The 18821-nt window shown below is 50.8% G+C and overlaps 1 protein-coding gene across 1 annotated transcript in view; it reads left to right on the top strand.

The window, feature by feature from the left end:
• The window catches only part of Chchd6 (coiled-coil-helix-coiled-coil-helix domain containing 6), a 223435-nt gene that overhangs the window by 108122 nt on the left and 96492 nt on the right, over positions 1-18821 (top strand). Inside the window, exon 5 of the mRNA XM_047534479.1 lies at positions 15932-16015. Coding sequence (XP_047390435.1) covers positions 15932-16015 — 84 coding nt within the window. The remainder of the gene's footprint in view (positions 1-15931; positions 16016-18821) is intronic.

Here is an 18821-nt window from a genome sequence, read left to right as displayed (position 1 = left end):
CTGGAGCCCACGCTGCTCCGTGTCCCCCAGCCTGGTCGCCTCAGCCCGGGAGGGTAGACAGTGTTGCCTGCAGGGCCCCGGTCTCTCCAGAAGCTGCTCCTGCCTGCCATGATTCTGGGCTCAGGTGTCCACCTGTTTCCTGATTGGTCTCTTGCTGCCTGTCTGGCTCCCTTGACCTGGTGGCACTCTGAACGCCCCTCGGACTCATCAGCATGCGGGACCCTCTGGTTCGAAGCCGCCACCAGGTTGGGGAAGGGTTGCTGTGAGCGAGGGAGAGCCCCACACTCGGGCCCGGCTGCCTCTGCTCAGCACACTCGCTGAATTTCACTCTGACCTGGAGCCTGGACTGCTGTTGGCCTCCTTGTTCTCCACAAGGAGCCTTAGTTGTCACATGTCACGTTAGCAGCCTCTCTGAGCTCTGAGTGCTTGGAGCTGCAGTGAGAAGCAGCAGGCCCTGCCTTGAATTCCCGGCCCCCCCCCGCCAGCCCGTCTTTTCAGCCTGCAGATTGAGATACGCGGGTGAGCGCCACTTTGCCCGACGCTTGCTTATTTCAAGTGGCATGTTGTTACCCTGTACCTAAAGGCGGCCCCTGCCTCACTCCCGGGCAGGGATTTTATTCTCCATCATTACTTTTTAAAAGGTGTTCAGCTAGAAAATTGCATATTATTTCCTCTGCAGAGGTCTTTCCTGGCCGCCTTTGTGTAGCTCCAGCTGTCAGGACCACGGCTGATGCTTTGTGTGCCTGCGCGGGCAAGCGCGTGGTGCGGGAAGAGAGATAATCAGGCCGTCCTCTTGGGCAGCAGCCTTCCAGTTCAGCTTTTATGAACTGGATTTAAAAAATAAATAAGTCAGATCATATCACTCTCCTGCTCAGGGCTCTCCAGCGGCTCCCCAGGCTCCGAGCCGCCGCTGCAAACCTCTCAGCCCGGCCCACAAGGCCCCGCGCCTCTGGGCCTCGGCCTATTTTTCATGCTGCCACTGCCCGCGCGCCCCTCTCCACCCCCAGCTGTTTGTCATGGTGTTAGCTATGTTCTCTTGTCCCCTGCATGTGTCACAGTCGCTCCCACTCAGGAGCCGTGGCGTTTGTTTCCTCTGCTAGGAACGAGCTTCCCGGGATCTTTGTGGCCTCACTGACTGCCATGCGCCTTTCAGCTTGGATGTCGCCTCCTGCTAGGGCTCTTCTCTGGGCCCCGTTCTGTTAGTCCTTGTCCCGCCTCTCTGGGCTGCCACCCTTCTCACCCTGGGCATCTCCTCGGAGAGTGTTCAAGGTTCCACGCCTCCACTTGTGTCCCACTCGTCACTGTAGCGTGAGCCCCTTCGGCGTGTGGCACATTATCCTTACTCACGGGCAGAACAAAGGATGGAGTGAAACAGCAGCCGGGACGTGGCATGGGGAGAGGCCAAGGCCATGGCAGAGATGGCGCCGAGGGGCCAGGAGAGGGGACGGGCGTCCTGGAGGAGGCGGTGGGCTTGGCGGTGGACCAGCCCTCAGCCGCCCTGCTGGGGCCAGCCCGGTCCTACTCTAGGAGACCAAATCATTTCCCAGGACCAGAAAGGGCCCGCGCCGAGGGCGCCATGAAACAGCAAGCGTGGGGCCAGGCCCAGCCGCCTGCTCACCTCTAGGAGACCTGCCAGAGGTCCCCGGGGTTGACTGTCACTCTGCACAAACCTGGGTTCTTCCCAGCCCGCCAATAAAGGGAACGTGGGCCAGAGCAGTCTGTTTCATTTCCAGCCTTATCGTTTCGGTGCCCTAGAACTTGATCAGAAACTGCAGAGGTGAGATCATGGCTTCCTAAGATAGTCTTGCTTGGAAAATTAGACGGATTTGGATCTTGTTTCTCTTAGCCGTGCTGTTTTGATGACTGTGTAACCCCGGGTGACTGCAGTAGTCACTGACTTACTTTTCTTGTCTTTGATCATCACTATCTAGCCCGGCACAGTGGCACACACCTATAATCCCAGCAGTTCAGGAGGCTGATGCAGGAGGATTGCAAGTTGGAGGCCAGCCTCAGCAACTTAGTGAGGCCCTAGGCAACTGAGACCCTGTCTCTAAATCAGATATTTTAAAAAGGGGCTGGGGATGTGGCTCAGTGATCCAGTGCCCCTGAGTTCAATCCCTGGTCCCCCCCCATAATAATTGTTATCTACATCACTGGATAGTTGTGCCTTAAAGGATCACATCTGTGATAATTAGCAATTAATGAACGGTCACTGCTACCTTTGCTCCTGTTTCCTGAGACTTCTCTGATCCTTGTCTTTGTCAGCCAGGATGGCCCTTCTTGCCCTGACTCAGGCTGAGGTGTTGCTAAGAGGAAGGCAGGCGGCTGGCAGGGCTGGGCTCAGTGTCCCTGGGAATCCTCGGCTGTCTCCCTCCTTCCTTCCTCGAGCCCCATGAAGAAGAGCAGGCTCTGGTTGCCTAGGAGGCCATCTGTCCCGCGGTCTTTCACACGCCAAGCCTCCGCTCTCGTGTCCTCCCCGGCATGGACACCGTGTCCACAGCATGGGCGGGGGCCGGGATGCCGAGCCGCCCCCCAGCCTGTGAGTGGAGGTTTGGAAGGAAGCCGCCGCAGCGTGAGCAGACCCGTCTTCAAACGAGACCTATTTTCATGCCGCTTTCCCTGGTAATAAAAGGAAATGGGGGCTGCAGAGAACCTACGGTATCTCAGCAGATGGTCTCGTAATAGGATGTTTTTTCAAAGTTCTCTGTGAGCCATCAGTGACTCTGAGGAGATGTGCACGGAGTCACGTGGGACAAAGACACGGCTTGGAGTGGCCCCTCCATGGCCTTTCTGAGGTGCCCTCCCCTTCCTGGCACAGGTGGTTGGGTTTTGGAGAGTGAGGAACAGGGTCCCAGGCCTCTGGCGGCTTCTCCATTACGGAGCTGGAGTTCAGACCTAGAGTCACAGTGCAGCGCAGCTGTGCCCCTCCCCACTCTCCTGGACTTGGCCTCTGCAGAGGCACCGGGAGAGCTGATGAAGAAGGTCCACCACTCTGCACTGACGTGCTGCAGCCCCCTCGCCCATCTGTGCTGACCCCCCTTGTGCACCTGCCCAAGCCAGGTTGTGGAAGGGGAGAGGGATGGACTCTTCAGAGCCAGGCACTCCCCACACTCCTGCATCAGGCCAGAATCGCAGCAAACCCCACGGCAGTGTGAGGAGGAAACTGAGGCTTGGGGAAAAGCTTCCCATCCAGTGTCTCCTGAATAGTTGTCAGGGCTGGATTTCAACCCAGGCCTCTTGACCAGCACGATCTTTTGGCGGGGACATAGGGGGTACTGGGGATTGAACCCAGGGGTGCTTCACCACTGAGCCACCTCCCCAGCCCTTTTTATATGTTATTTAGAGACAGGGTCTCCCTGAGTTGCCTAGGTTGACCTCCAACCTGCAATCCTCCTGCCTCAGCCTCCCAAGCTGCTAGGATTACAGTGTCCAGCGACCCACACAGTCTTGATGAATGGTTAGCATCTCTTCCCTCCAGATGAGCTTCTCCGCATCGGCGCCATTTATTGTGGCGTTTAGCACATATGTTCTCTGTGACACTGGGGATAAGGCAGTAAACGCAGTTTGCCCCTGACCTTCGGGAGCTTAGAGTCCAAGGAGCATCCGAGCCAACAAACAGACAAGTAAATGTGCAGTTTGCTGTCTTGGAGCTTAGCTCCTTGTGAACACAGGCCATGCACAGGGCGACGTGTCCTCGGAGACATTTGGCTTTTGGTGATCACACCCACGTGTGAATGACCACCTCAGCTCTGAGGTCATGTGTCACTGTGTGTGGGTGACTTAGCATGAAGCACACCGATCTCACTTACCCTCACAACAGAACAGACGTGCTTCCCCATTTTCAGGCCGGAAACTGGGGACAGTCGTGTTTTCCTCCATCGCCCTCGTGTTTGATCAGCTCTTTCCCCATTGGGTCCTCGACTTCCACACCATCACCCCAGCCTGGGTTATGGCCTGCCCTGACTCTGGCAGGTCTGACTGGTCTCCTGGCCTCAGGTCTTGTGTTCTTAGTATTTTGATAACTTTATTCCAGTATGTTTCCTTGGTGTTTTTAACATCTTCATCAAGATGTAATTCACATGCTTTTCATCTAAAGTATACAGTTCTATGTCTGTGCTTCTGTTCAGTGACCACAGGGGAAGCTAGAACATCTCGCTTTTAGAACATTCCAGTGCTCCACGGGGGAAGCTAGAACATCTCGTTCTTAGAACGTTCCAGTGCTCCACGGGGGAAACTAGAACATCTCGTTCTTAGAACGTTCCGGTGCTCCACGGGGGAAGCTAGAACATCTTGTTCTTAGAACGTTCCGGTGCTCCACGGGGGAAGCTAGAACATCTCGTTCTTAGAACGTTCCGGTGCTCCACGGGGGAAGCTAGAACATCTCGTTCTTAGAACGTTCCGGTGCTCCACGGGGGAAGCTAGAACATCTCGTTCTTAGAACGTTCCGGTGCTCCACGGGGGAAGCTAGAACATCTCGTTCTTAGAACGTTCCAGTGCTCCACGGGGGAAGCTAGAACATCTCGTTCTTAGAACGTTCCAGTGCTCCACGGGGGAAGCTAGAACATCTCGTTCTTAGAACGTTCCGGTGCTCCACGGGGGAAGCTAGAACATCTCGTTCTTAGAACGTTCCAGTGCTCCACGGGGGAAGCTAGAACATCTCGTTCTTAGAACGTTCCGGTGCTCCACGGGGGAAGCTAGAACATCTCGTTCTTAGAACGTTCCAGTGCTCCACGGGGGAAGTTAGAACGTTCCGGTGCTCCACGGGGGAAGCTAGAACATCTCGTTCTTAGAACGTTCCGGTGCTCCACGGGGGAAGCTCAGAACAGAACATTCCCCACATGGAAACCCTCTGCTACTCATAGTCCTCCCTCATTCCCCCAACCTTGGCAGGGACTCATTTCTATCTAGACGTGTTTGCCGGGTCTGCCTGTGCCCACAAGTGGACTCATATAACGTGACCTTTTGCGTCTGGCTTATTTCTTGGCGTAATGTTCTCAAGGTTCATTTATGTCATAGCATATATCAGAAATCCATTCCTTTTTCTGGCTGATATTGTAATTTATGCACTTTAAAATTTTGAGTTGTAGATGGGCACAATCATGTTCATTTTATTTTGTTTTATGTGGTGCTGGGGATCCAAACCACCACCTCACACATGCTAAGCAAGTGCTCTACCACTGAGCCACAACCCCAGCCCCTAATCCATGCATTTTTTAATCCATTGATGAGTCAGTGGACATTTCAGGGGGACTGGGTGTAGGGCAAGATAGGAGAATGACTGCCAGTGGGCACAGAGTCTCTTTTTGGGGTGAAGAAAACTGGCATTAGGTAGCTGTGATGGTCATGCAACCTGCGAAGACAGTACAAACCTCTGAATCATAGATTTTAAAGGGGTGGATTTATGGTATGTGAATCGTGTATCAATAAAAACTTCCACACACATGTTTTAAGAGCGGTCTGTGCAGTTCGCTCAGGCGGACACAGCAAGAGGGAGGGCAGACGCGTGTAATGAGGGAAATGAACTCAGGTACGGAAGCTGACATCGGCTCGCAAGGCACCTTGCTGTCATCCCAAGGGGAGATCATCTCAGATCATCTCAAAGTTATATTTGTCTTTGAGATTTGCCGTTTTACTTTAAAAATCTGTTATCCATGATGGTTGTGGATAGGTATGTTTTCTTTTCTGATTGAATGTTTAATAATAACATTTTATCTTGGAAATAACTCTTGACTGACATTTAGCTTGTGAACACTACATAGTATCAGACACTTCATTTAGGGCTTTATTTGCCTAGTCTTAATCAACTTCACTGCAACCTCAGGAAATATAGGTGGGATCAGTCTCCCCATTGTACAGAACAGGAAACTGAGGTTTAATAACATTAAAGAATTTCATAATGATTTAAGAGAAGTTGACCAGGGTTACTGAAGTAGGAAATGACAGATCTAGTCTTCAAATTTAGATTTTCCTCACTCTAAAGCCAACTTCCTTTAACCCTCATCCTGTATTATCTTTTAAAATTAGAGTACACCATCATTAATCTAAAGGCTTGTGAGCACATAATTTAGACTCATTGTGGATCTGCAGGATCTCTGAGATGTCATTATAATCATCATTTGTCTTCCTGTGGGAATGAGCTAGTGCCTTGTTACTCAAAGTAACATTACCTGGGAATGTTTGGAAGTGTTTACTCGGGCTGGAGTCGTGGCTCCCTGGTGGGGCGCTTGCCTAGCACCTGTGAGGCCCTGGGTTCCATCCTCAGCACCACATAAAAATAAATAAATAAAATAAAGGTATTGTGTCCATCTACAACTAAAAAATATTTTAAAGAAAAAAGAAGTGTATACTCTTGGGGGCGTGTCCTAGGCCTACTCGTACAGAATCTGCCTTTTATCAAAATCTCAGGCGAATCAATTGCACCTTAAATGTTTGAAAGACACTGTCACAGTTCCGTTAGAGGCATCTGATTTGATGATCAGTGATTGCATATTATCAAAACACACAGTTCAGATGGGTTGACTGGGTTCCTACATATGGTGAGGTTGGTTACTTGGGCCTTGGGAACCTGTCTTCATAGCCCTATGTCTATGTGACCTAGTTACCTGTGTTAACTTTTCATCACTGAAACTGGGAGCCCGGAAATGAACTTTTCCTCCTCTAAAATTGTTCTGATCAGGTCTTTAGTCACAGCAGTGAAAAAGCTGACTAAAACAATCGGGTATTATCTTTTTTACATATTGTTGGAGTTGATTTTCCAGTTTGATTTTTAAAAGAATTTTACATCTGTCTATCTATCCATCTATATGTCTGATACCAAGGATTGAACCCGGAGGTGCTTTACCACTGAGCCACATCCCGGTCCTTTAATTTTTTTTTTTCTTTTTTTTTTCTTTTGCGGTGCTGGAGATTGAACCCAGGGCCTTGTGCTTGCGAGGCAGGCACTCTACCAACTGAGCCATATCCCCAGCCCCCCAGTTCTTTAATTTTTAATTTTTTATTTAGAGACAGGTTCTCGCTGAGTTGCTTAGGGCCTCCTTAAGTTGCTGAGGCTGGCCTCGAATTTGCTATCCTCCTGCCTCAGCCTCCCAAGCCACTGGGATTACAGGCATGTGCCACCACACACAGCTCTTGTCTTTTCTTGAATATCTGCCTATAAATCTCTCTTGTTGTAATGCCCTTGCCCGATTTGGTGCAATAATTATAGTAGCCCTCTAAAATGAGTTGGGACATATTCTCTCCTCTATTTGCTGAAAGAATTTGCTTAGAAATGGTATTTCTTCTTTAAATATTTGATAGAATTAATCAGTGAAACATCTGGGCCAGGAAATTCTTTGGTTTTGTTTTGTAAATCAAGGAAAATTAGATATTCAAAAATTATCGGGTGTGTGATTTTTATATTTCTGTTGCATTAATCACATTGTATTTACTGGTGGGTTGGTTCGTTGAACTTCTTTGTTTAACACATTTGGAAAATTTTCAACCATTATTCTTCAGATGTTTTCCACCGCCGCCACCCCTCCCAAGAATTTAATTACCTGAATGTTAGACCACTTGAGGCTGAAATTGTCCCCCGATCACTGAGGTAGCATTTACTGTTTCAGGCGTTCATTTCAAATATACTTTTCAGCTCCTAAAATTCCATTTTATCCTTCTGAGTATCTCCACTTAACATCACTATGTTTACATTTTCCTTTAAATATTTAAAAACACTTATAATGGCAGTTTTAAAGTCCTTGTCTGCTAATCACATCATCTCTGTCATCTCCAAGTTTCTTTCTAAGGGCTAATTTTTTCTCCTGGTGAAGAAGTTATGGGTTACTTACTAATGTGTTTAATTCCTAAACATTGGAGAATTTTCTGGGTGTCTTACTGTGTGATCTTATGCTTTCAGTTTTATTCCAGGTTGTCTTAGTGAGCAGCCCAGGCGCACCTGAGAAGAGTGTGTCTGCAGTCGTTGGATGTAGTGTTCTATAAATGTCAGTCGAGTCACATTGGGTGATAATATTGTTCACATCTTCCAGATCCTTATTGATTTTTCGTCCACTTGTTCTATCAGTGTTTTGAGAGTAGGCAGTGATCATGGATTTGTTTCTCTTTCTCATTTGTCCAATTTGCTTTATGTATTCAGTCTTATTAATCGTGTACACAGTTAGAATAACACATTGTATTGTTTTTCTTGAATTAAATTGTGCCCTTTATGATTAGGAACTGCCCCTCTTTTTCCTGGTTAAAGACTTCTTCTTGAATTCTCCTTTCTCCAATGTTGATATAAGTGCTCCAGATCTCTTATTCTTAGTGTTTGCATGATTTATCTTCTTTCATTCTTCTTTTTGTCCATCCTTTTTATTTCTTATCAGTACCTGTAGTTGGGGTTTTGCCTTGGTCCCCACCAAGATGTCTGTTTCCTAATCCCCTGGAACCTTTGAGTAAGTATTGCACATGGCAGAGGGGACTTTGCTGGTATGATCCAGTTGAGGATGTGTGATGGGGAGATTCCTTTATTACCCAGATGGGATCAGAGAAAGAAGGAGAAGATCAGAGAAGAGTCAGAGGGGCAATATGAAGGGTGTGGCCGAGGTCAAGGTGCTGCAAGGCCTTAGGGGAGAGTGGAAGCCACCTCACCAAGCTGAAGGAGCTAAGGAACTAGATTCTCAGGCGCCTATAGAAAGATACAGCCCTGCTAACACTGGGATTTTAGTCAAATAATACCGCTGGAAATTTCTGAGCTCTAGGACCGTAAGAGGATATGTTTACGTTGCTTTAAGTCATTATTAACTCTTTTGGCAATTTCATATAACAGCAATAGGAAATTAATATAAGGCTTAAATTGGTTTACATTCAGTGTGCTCATTCATAGTTTTTGATTTAATCTGTCATCTTGAATTTCTGTCTGCCCACCAGTTCTTTCTTCATTGCTTCTTTCCTGCTGGTTTGTGTTGGGGAGACCTGCTGGGGGGAGGAGGGAATGAATCGATACATTCAGATCCATGGTCTCCTCTATTGGCTTTTTATTTGTGCTTTTTTGTTGTTGTTACTTTCTTAGGATTGCTGTAGAAATGGCATTTTTTTTTTTTAAACTTATGACTGTCTGTGTTCAAAAATATGCCATTACTTCAGGAATTACTTAAGAACTTTACAAAAGTATTCTTCTTGGAATTTTCTGAGCTTCTTGGATCTGTAATTTGCTGTCTTTAAGTAAGTAATTTGGGAGAATTCTTGGCCTTTGTCTCTGTTCTCTTGCCTCGTTTGTTTCTTCTCATGCTGGGACTCCGGTTAAGCGTGTGCTGTGGACAGCTGAGATTGCCCCGTGGATCTGGGTGCCCCGTCCCATGTTACTTTTCATCCTATTGTCCCTTTATGTTTTGATTTGGATAATGACAGTTTCCCCATTCCTTGATTCTATCCTCTTCTCCTTCTGTCTAGTATGTTAATAACCATGATTTCATACTACACTATTCCTGCATATTGGTAAAAATAGTGGAGTAAAATCCTCCGAAAATCCCCTTTCATAAAAGTAATGAAAATACTGACAAAAATAGTCAGAATCTACTCTTTCAGAACTCTGAAAATTAACCCAAGGCTTGTGGCAATCTGGGAGCATTTGTTCAAGAAAAATGGAAGACTCAGCAAAGCTTTGGGGCATTTTAGTCGCTCCTCTTTCCTGCAGCTCCACAGTCGTCTCAGAAGCTGACATCCCCCGGCTAGGGTGCGGCCCGTAGCCCGCCAACCCCTGGAGGGGGCAGCAGAACCTTGGAGCGCTGCCGTCCGGCCCCAGTTCCCAGGGAGTGGCCCCACTTGCCTTTGACTTGTTGTTGCAAACCACCACGGTCACCATGGGGGCCTTTGTCAACCACAGCCAGAGGCCGTCGACCATTTCGGCTGCCCGAGGTGGAGAGCAGATGCAGCCAGCAACAGGGCCACCAGCAGCCTAGCAAAGCTGAGCAAGGAGATGGCCCCTGGAGGCCCTGAGCTCCCTGTGCTCCTGGAACCTAGGTCAAGTGTACACCTCGGGCGGCGCACGAAGAGATCTCAAGATCTTAGACCTGGATGCGTCAGAAGCTGTCAAAAGGCAAAGTCAAAGGAAAGATCTTGAAAGTGACAGGAGAGAAGTGACTCATCACATGGAAGGAATCCTCAGTTAGATGAACTGCTGCCTTCTTATCACGAACAGGGGAGGCTGGAGACTTCCCGTCACTGGGGACCCTCCATCTCTTCACACGTGCTAGCTACCCTGTTTTAAATTAGATTCTTTAACATATTAACAATTATAGTTATTTAATGTCCTGTCTGTTCCAACATCTGGGCCATTGGAGGTCTGGTTCTGTGAGTATCTTATCTCTTCATGTTGGGCCATTGTTTTCATTCGTTTTGTTCATTTTGTTTTTGTCTATATTTTTGAACTTTCAACTGAATGCTCCATATTTTGTGTAAACAAAGTACTTGACACAAAGTCTATATTTATGAGCTGGGGGCAGTGACCCACCCCTGTAATCCCAGTGGCTCAGGAGGCTGAGGAAGGAGGATCATGAGTTCAAAGCCAGCCTCAGCTTCTTAGCAAGGCCCTAAGCAACTCAGTGAGACCCTGTCTATAAATAAAGTACAAAAGGGGCTGGACTGTGGCGCAGTGGTTCAATCCCTGAGCCCCCAAGTTCAATCCCTGGTACCAAAATACACACACACACACACACACGTGAAAGGGTTTTTTATGGTTGTGTAAGATCATCAGTATGGGGAGTCAGAGCTCTTAAAAATAGCATAGAGCTGGGTTTTCTTTGTCTTTCTTTTGTCCAAAGTGGTTGTCTTTTCCTTTAAGGGAACGATCTATCAGTTTACATTTTGTAGTCTATGTTATTGCTAAACGTCCAATTATGAAAGCAAGTGGCTTTAATCCGTACCCGCCTATCATCTTGTGTCTGTGGTCAGGGGCCTGGGCGCTGTGCAGCTGGGTGCGCTGCCTCAGGGTCGCCCAGAGGGCTGCAGCCAAGGTGCCTTCCGGGGCTGTCGTCACAGCTGAAGGCTCCGCTGGGGGAGGCTCTGCTTCCAGGCCCTCTCCTGACTGCTGAGACTCAGCTCCGCCCTGGCTGATGGCCAGTGGCCGTCCTCCCTTCCTGGCTGTGTGGGTGTCTGCATAGGGCAGCTCATAAAATAGAAGCCTGCTCCATCCTCGTGAGTAAGCAGAGCTGGGGTGGGGGCAGACACCCCGCCCTTGGAAACCAGTCTCCGAAGTGGCAGTCCCACCGCTTCTGCTGTCCTCTGGCATTACCAAGTCACTAGGTCCAGCGCACGCTGAGAGCCAGGAGTGGACCTGTTGGGGATCTTAGGGGCTGCCTCCCTTGCATGTTTAGTGGGACTGATTGACTATTTCCTGGACTTTTTTTGTTGTTGTTAGTTTTTGTTTTTGTAAACGGGAATTGAACCCAGGGGCATTCGACCCCTGAGCCACCTCCCCAGCCCTTTTTATATTTTATTTAGAGACAGGGTCTCGCTGAGTTGCTTAGGGCCTGGCTAAGTGGCTGAGGCTGCCTTTGAACTCTCCGTCTCCTGCCTCAGCCTCCAGAGCCACTGGGATGACAGGCGTGTGCCACCTCGCCCAGCTCATCTCTGACCCTCATGGAGTGTTTGCTGCTCCCTGCCTTCTCCTCCTCTCCCTCTCGCTGTTCTCGGAGCCTCGTCTGTCTCCTTCCCCCACATCTTGCTCCTGCCGTCCCCCCCACTGTCGCCCCCAGCCTGCTGCCTTCTGGCTGCGTCCTCCTCCTTCCCCTCCACCCTGCCTGGCCCTCTTCCCATGCTCTTCCTCCGCAGCAGCAGCCGTTAGGTGCCAGGCCTGTCGCTCTGTCCTGCAGGTCCAGCCCGTCTTGCGTGCCCTCCGTGGCTGCATCCTGGCTCAGCTCTCTGCACCTCATCCAGCTTGCTCATGTCTCCTCACTGCCCTCAGCATAGGGTTTGCTTTAACTATTCTGTTTTGAAATTTTTTAAATTTATAGAGTTTATCTGTTTGGGGTTGACATGTTTCAAGTTGGTAATTTCTCTAGTTTTCTTAAAATCAGAAGTCACTCCTTTATCTTTTTGAGCAACTTAAGCATATTTAAAATCCTTTATCAACTAGAAATTTTAACATCAGCTCCATATTTGAAGATGTTAAGGAATTCATGTTAATTTTTTAAAAATGTAATGGTGCCGTGATTCTGTTTAGGGAAATAAAAATTCTTATCGTTCAGAACTGTATATCGAGGTTTGCACAGATGAAATGATCAGTTCACTAAGAAACTCGGGGGTAGGAGAAGGTGAAGGGCATAGGTTAGGTTAAAGGTCTCCCCTTTTTCTCACTTTCGAAGGTTGGTGATGGCTAGCTGGGGTTTGACTATATTATTTTGTCTTGTGTTTAAATATTTACACTAAAAATTTTTTTAAAATCATATTTTCCTGTGAGATTCATTTCCCCTGGTGTGAATTCCTGTTTCAGTTGCCGTTTCCCTGGTGGCGTTTGCATTACTTCTCTTCACACATTTGAGATCCGGTTTGCAGGCGCATCTTGAGTGGGAAGCTTGGTTTTAGTTCCATTGCCTTGTTTCTGTGCTGCTTCTCACCCTGCCTCTCCTGTCTCTAGTTGCCTAAACCTGTACCCAGTGCAAGGTCGGGTCCAACCACACTTTCAGAAACCTGTCTTAGCACTGATCTGGTGACACTGCAGAGGCAGGAACCCAGTCAGCGGCCCACCGGGCTCCGCTGTGGTCCTGGGCCTGGATTTGTGGCCTCCCGTCTGCCGAGGCTGAAGCAAACCAAACCATGGCCCTAGATGGGGATCTGCAGGGGTTTTTTGTCAGCTTCTTATTTTAGGGAGAGCCCTCCACTCCAGGTGCCATCCTGGCTGCAGTCCCCTGCCTCTGTGGAGCACGGCTGGTTCAGATCCCGCAGTACATCAGGAGGGGTCGCGCAGGCTCCACCTGCTGCTTTGCGTTTCTTTTCTGTGTTGAACTTGAATCTGGTTTCTGAGCCTGCGTGTGTCTCTCGGTCGCCTGTTCTTCTCTGCGTGTTTGGAGCAGTGTGGATGCATCGGGTGGGAGCTCACAGTGCCGTCCCGAGTGGGGAGGTCCTTGACCACATCCCTGCAGGTGCCGTGGCGTCCTGTTCAAAGGTGGCCTTACTGAGCAGACCTCCATAATGTCAGAGGCGACATTCTTAATTTAGTATTTTCCCCCCGGGAGACTTTCTTGGAAGTCTCCTTAGACACAATAGCAGCCTGCTGCCCACGAGTTATCCCGTCTCACGGTCTCCCCAGCACGCGTGGCTCTCGGAAATCATCTTATTTATCCGCGCACACATTTGCCTCTCCCACTGGGACCTGAGCTCAGGGGAGCAGAAGCGTCTGGTCTCCCCGTGTATCTGCAGCCCCTCTGCAGTGATGTCTGTCACACAGCAGACGCTCAGTAACTGGCCGAGAAGTTACCGCGCCGGTCACTGAAACCTGCCCGTGCCCTTCATCCAACACCAGGCCGAGCCTGCGCATCGCGTGGCCTCGCTCGTGCGTGCCTGGCAGGCAGCCGTGGGCGCAGCCAGCTCTGCAGGGCAGCTGACACACACCTTCACTCATCGGCACCCAACCCCTCACGTCCTGCTCTGGGCCACTCGCTGGCGTCCGGGTCTTTATATCACTTTCACTTTCTACATCCCCTTTCATTTGTCACCTCTTGTCCTTGGCCAGTCGTGAGGACTTCATTATGAACCTCAGAGCTGGTAGGCTGTCTTGGTAGTGGGCGAAGCAGACGCCGGAGGACCAGGACACGGTGCAAGTCGCAGAGCTTCCCCCAGGCGGGAGAGACAGACCCCCGCCCCTCCAGTCAGCTCGTCACATCCTCCCCGGATCATTGCCTCGTCGTGCTGCCCATTGACACAGCAGAGAAGGGGGCCTCCATAGCTTCAGCTTTTCTTTTTCTGTGTCCGAACCATCTCTGAGGAAGGCCCGATGGTTGGGCATCTTTGCCTAGGACTTCCATCTGCATCCCTCTCCTGACGTAGGCATTTGTTGGCACAGGCCTGGCAGCTGCAGGCCGAGGGTTCTGGGAGCCCCTCTGCCCAGGGGGCCATCACAGTGGGTCAGCTGAACGGTGATTGGACACCTGGACGAGCCTCCTCATCTCTCCTGTCCCAGTTGCCCCTAGTGAATGACTTTCAGGTGCCGCCGTCTTGTTTGATTGGGACCACTGACCAGAAAATGGCAGGTCCACGGCCCTGGGAGAGATTCCTGTACGGGCTGCTTAATTGTACGAGACTAGCTTCTCCTCCGATTGCACTGGGGATCTTTCCCAGTTAAGTGCCAGGCTGCGGAGAGGCCCGGCACAGATTAGCCATGCTTGCGTTCCTGGGACGGAGCCGCTGCCTCGCGCTTTGAAAGATCCTGGGAGAAATCCCCAGCACTCAGCCCCACTGTTTGTGTTTAGCTTTTCTGAAGCGTTGGCATTCCAGAGGCATTCTTGGCATTTTTAGATAGTCTACAGCGTCTGGGGAGCCAACTTACTACTATTTCTGCATTCTGTAGGTAAGAGGAAAATAGACAGGAAAAGGAGAGCAGCCCGCTCAAGTCTGCGACCGACCCCTCGGCAGCAGAGCCAGTATGAACTCTGCCATATGGTGTGCAGGCCGCCTCCCAGGGCGCAGGCCTGGTGTCCCCCTGGGAACAGTGTGACCTTTTCCCAAGCCTTTAATCTGCTACCGTGTGCTCGTGGGGTCCCACTGAGCAGCCAGCTCCCATTACTGACCACTTTGGTGGTAGCTCCCAAAGGCTCAGTGACCAGCAGGACTTGCAAAAGCATTAGTTGTCATCCCTCGTATTTTGGAGTGATTCATACCTGTGTGTTGATAGGGGAGTGGGTCAGGAGGACAAAGCTCAGGACTTGAAGTCACAATGGCCTCCTTTGTTGACCAGCCTTTGCCCTTGGACAGTGAGAATCAAGCGCCATCAGGAGCCAGAGCAGTGCTCAGACACACGCAGCCTAGCGTGGGCAGACGGTGCGCAGGGTGGTTCTCTCCGGGGCACTGGAGGCTCGTCGATGCTGGGTCTGCCCTTGCAGACTGAGGCTGTGGGACTCAACCTGGTCCTGGAAAGCCTGTAAGAGGCTATGGGGACACGGGAATCGCAGCAAGAGGACCTGCTTGTGCTCCGCCATGATGCTGGTGGCCCTTTGTGGAGGCTCGTTAGAATCCTGCCCTGATGGGGAGGCTTCCATGCCCTCTGAACGGTCCTGGTGGATCAGGAAGGACAGCGCTGAGGAAGCTAGGACTGTGGAGCAAAGGAGATGCTTCAGGATCCCCGGCTAGTGAAGGGGGCCGGCTCCAAGTCATGCACCCTGGCCAGCCGGTGCTCCTGCTGACAGCTCCTGGAGGGAGGGCCTCCATCTGTGGGATCTCTGCTCCTCTCTCTGCATGCAGAGTGTGACAGGGCGTGACGTGCTGCTGAGTGTCGGGGCTCCAGGCCAGCACCCCTCTCTGGCCCTTTGGGACTGCGTGGCTGGAGGTGTCATGGCTCCTGTATGCCTGGACCACAATCACCCCGCTCCTCTCCGGGTCGCTGTGCGCATCTGAGCCGGTGCTTAGCCCTTCTGTTGCATCAGTGTCCTCACCTGTAATGGCGCTGGGGATCATGACCACCCTACCTGCCTCTCAGAGGCGTTGGAGGGAGCCAGGAAGCGTGCAGAACAGACTCGGCAGATAATAAGCCTTCAGTAAATGTTAGTGCTCATTATCTGCAGAATGGTTGTGATGATCACCCACCTTGAAGGGTCATGGTGAAAACGAGGCCTGATGTATGGGAACAGTCTGCCGTGGCACAGGTTCCCAGCTCACCGCCGCCCCTCACCTGCTCCTGAGTGTGGCCGGGAGCGGAGACGTCAGGTGTCTCCCCACGACTAACGCGGCTTTGTCCTCTTGCACCCAGGCCAGGGAGCTGGAGAACAGAGAGGCCGAGCTCCGCCGCCGCGACACCTTCTACAAGGAGCAGCTGGGACGCATCGAGAAGAAGGTAAGTCTGGCGCTTGCACCCCCCAGGCCAGGCCCAGAGGCCCCCGTGGGGCGCGAGAGGCCAGCCCAGTGCCCACCGCCCGGAGGCCCGTCGCCCTGAGGACACGCCCCTTGTGTTCCGCAGCACCGCCGACCCAGCCTCCCAACAGTTGCATTCACAGAGATAATTGGTTTTTAATGCCCCCCCCCCCTTTTTTTGGTCAAATGTAGCTGGCTCTGCTCTAGTTCAATTTTAGAAAGAAAGAAAGGAAAAAAACCCTCATTCTCACCACGGGGCGGTGCTGAGACCCAGCGCACCTTGTCACTTTAGTTAAGCGGCACTGGGTAGAAATAATAATAACGTGAGGTCGTGCTATACAAATACATTAAAGTTGTATTATTGATTTTCTCCTGGGAGCCGAGGAGATCAAAGGGCACTACTGCCGCACACTCACTGCTGCTCGGAGGATAAGCCTTTGAAATGAATGAGACTTAAAGGCACGTCACCATGCCTGTTTAAAAATACCTACAACGACTGCTGAACATTCACTTGATAACTTGCTTATGGGGGGGGTGGCATTTGTGGATCATGACAACTTTAAAAAAAAAAAAGAAAAGAAAAAAAACAGCTTAAAACATGGGAAGGGACAGTTAGCAGGTTAAAAATCGTTCTCCCTCCTGCCTGAGACGGCATGCCAAGCAACCTGAGCCCTGAGCTTATTGCAGGCAAATCTCTGCGAGTCATTTGTCACGGTTTGGAGCTTTGAAACTGACAGTTTGCTTGAGGGGCTTCATTTCCACAGGGGTTTTCTCCCGTGGCATGCCACAGTGGAGCCTGGCAGAAACGGAGATTTCTGGATTTCCAGGCACTGGGGACAGGAAGGAGGTGGCTCCCCGCTCCATCGCCCCCGCTCGCTCGCCCACCTCTGCAGGACATCGAGGGGAGGGCCTGAGCGACTCCTCGATATCCAGAAGCCCGCGCAGTGACATCCCGCAGTCTGAGGGAGGGCAGGGCCCCTCTGAGCTGCTCACACAGTGTCCCTTAACAAGCACGCAAGTCTCAGAACAGCCTCACACACAGGTTTGACTGTAGCTTGTAATGACAAGGACTGTGATTTGAGATCCCGGAAAAGGGTAAAAAAAAAAAAAAAAAAAAAATCCACCAGCCATAGCTCTAATTATCACAGTTGCCCATATGTTCCTAGCATAGATAGTTCTTTCTTTCTTTCTTCTTCTTTTCTGGTTGTGTGTGCAGCGCTTTGGTCTCCTGCTGCGCTCCTCTTGTGCTTCCGTCTGGGTTTGGCTGCCAGGAGCAGGTCTACCTGAGTCTCTTCGCGGTGGGCAAACAGCCTCACTGCAGTTTTGTTTTTGTTTTTTCCTTTGTCCTCCTCTAAAATCTTTCTCCCCCGGTCACTCCCGTCTCTCCTCTCTCCTTAAAAACAGTTCTTTGCTCCCGCAAAGGAGAGGAAGTTCCCCTGGCTGAGCCCTTCACTCCTCATAAAGGGAAGTCCCAGAATATGCAGATGTGAGCTTTTTTTTTTCCCCAAACGGGAGGGTTTTTCTTCCATGCTGGTGAACAGTTATTAAATGCTTCCAGAAGGAGGTGCAAAAACACGATCTCCTCTCTGACTCTTAAATACAGCATTTTGCGGGCGATAATAAAGAAGGAAAGCCCCTCCATCCGGGAAACGGAGCTGGGTGCGGGAGATAGCGGGATTTCAGGGGAGCCCGGGAAAGAGGGGGAAAGAGGCAGCATAATAAGGCCTAATTGTATTAGTTTTGAAAAAGGTTTTCGATCTGTTCCATGGATAATTTTATTCCTGTAATGGCTGGGAGGAGGGAAAACACAGCCTTCAACAATCTTTTTGATTAGCTGTTGCTTTTATACGATTCGGCTTTCATTTGTCGAATACTCTCAGACCTTGACATTTTCAGCTTCTGTACACACAGCTCCCGGACCTTCCTATCACCACGCTCCTTTCCTTTTTTTCTTTTTGTTTTATTTCTTTATTTTTTTCTTATTTTTTTCCATTTCCTTTTAAGTCTAGAAATTGACAGTGGGCAATTCTTCAGGGGGACTTTGGCTCCGCTGTTGTGTCATCCTTGAGCACCCAGAACAGCTCCCAGGGGGAGGGCAGGCCTGGGTGGGGCAGGCAGAGGCCCGGGGCTCGGGCTGAGGTTCCTGCAGAGCCGGCTGGGACCCCGCCACCCTTCCACCCCGGGGGGTGCAGTCCTGGAGAGCTGTTCGGGGCTCCCCCTGCTCATCATGACGGACAGCCGGGGAAGCCTGCAGAGAGCTCAGACGCTGGTTCAAGGAGGAAGACTTTCTGACCCTTTGGCGCGGCGGTGTCCGCTCCCTACGTGATCCTTCTTGGTTGTGGGGATCACACCTTGCAGGGCTCCTTCGTGTTCTGAGCTTTCTGAGTGAGCGCTGCTCACACCACACCGCAAGGTCCAAGTGGTGCGTTTTTCCCTGTCACCATGGACAGTGGCGAGCTGCTGACCACGCAGGGGCCTGGTGAGGGTCTGTGGCCCCGAGCGAGAGCCCTGCGCGCCCTTCTCGGGGCAGTAGTGCAGCCTCCCTGGCACAACACGGGCCGCAGAGCCTGGTGGGCCGGGAGCTCCGCGAAGCTGTGTCGCGGCCCTCGGCAGTCCCCGTCCCTCCGTAGATCTCCATCTCTTCGTCGGGAAAATGGCAGTGCAGATGCTTTTATTAGAGAGCTACCGGGAAGATACAAAAGGAAGCACTGTCACGAGTGCTGGGGACCCGTGAGTGCTGGCCGCATTCTCTGATGCCCAGTGGCACGCGGATTCTGGTGCGGGTCGCC

This window comes from Sciurus carolinensis, chromosome 19 (genome assembly GCF_902686445.1).
Source record: "Sciurus carolinensis chromosome 19, mSciCar1.2, whole genome shotgun sequence".
Classification (NCBI taxonomy): Eukaryota; Metazoa; Chordata; class Mammalia; order Rodentia; family Sciuridae; genus Sciurus; species Sciurus carolinensis.
This window is presented reverse-complemented; position numbering and strand designations above follow the sequence as displayed.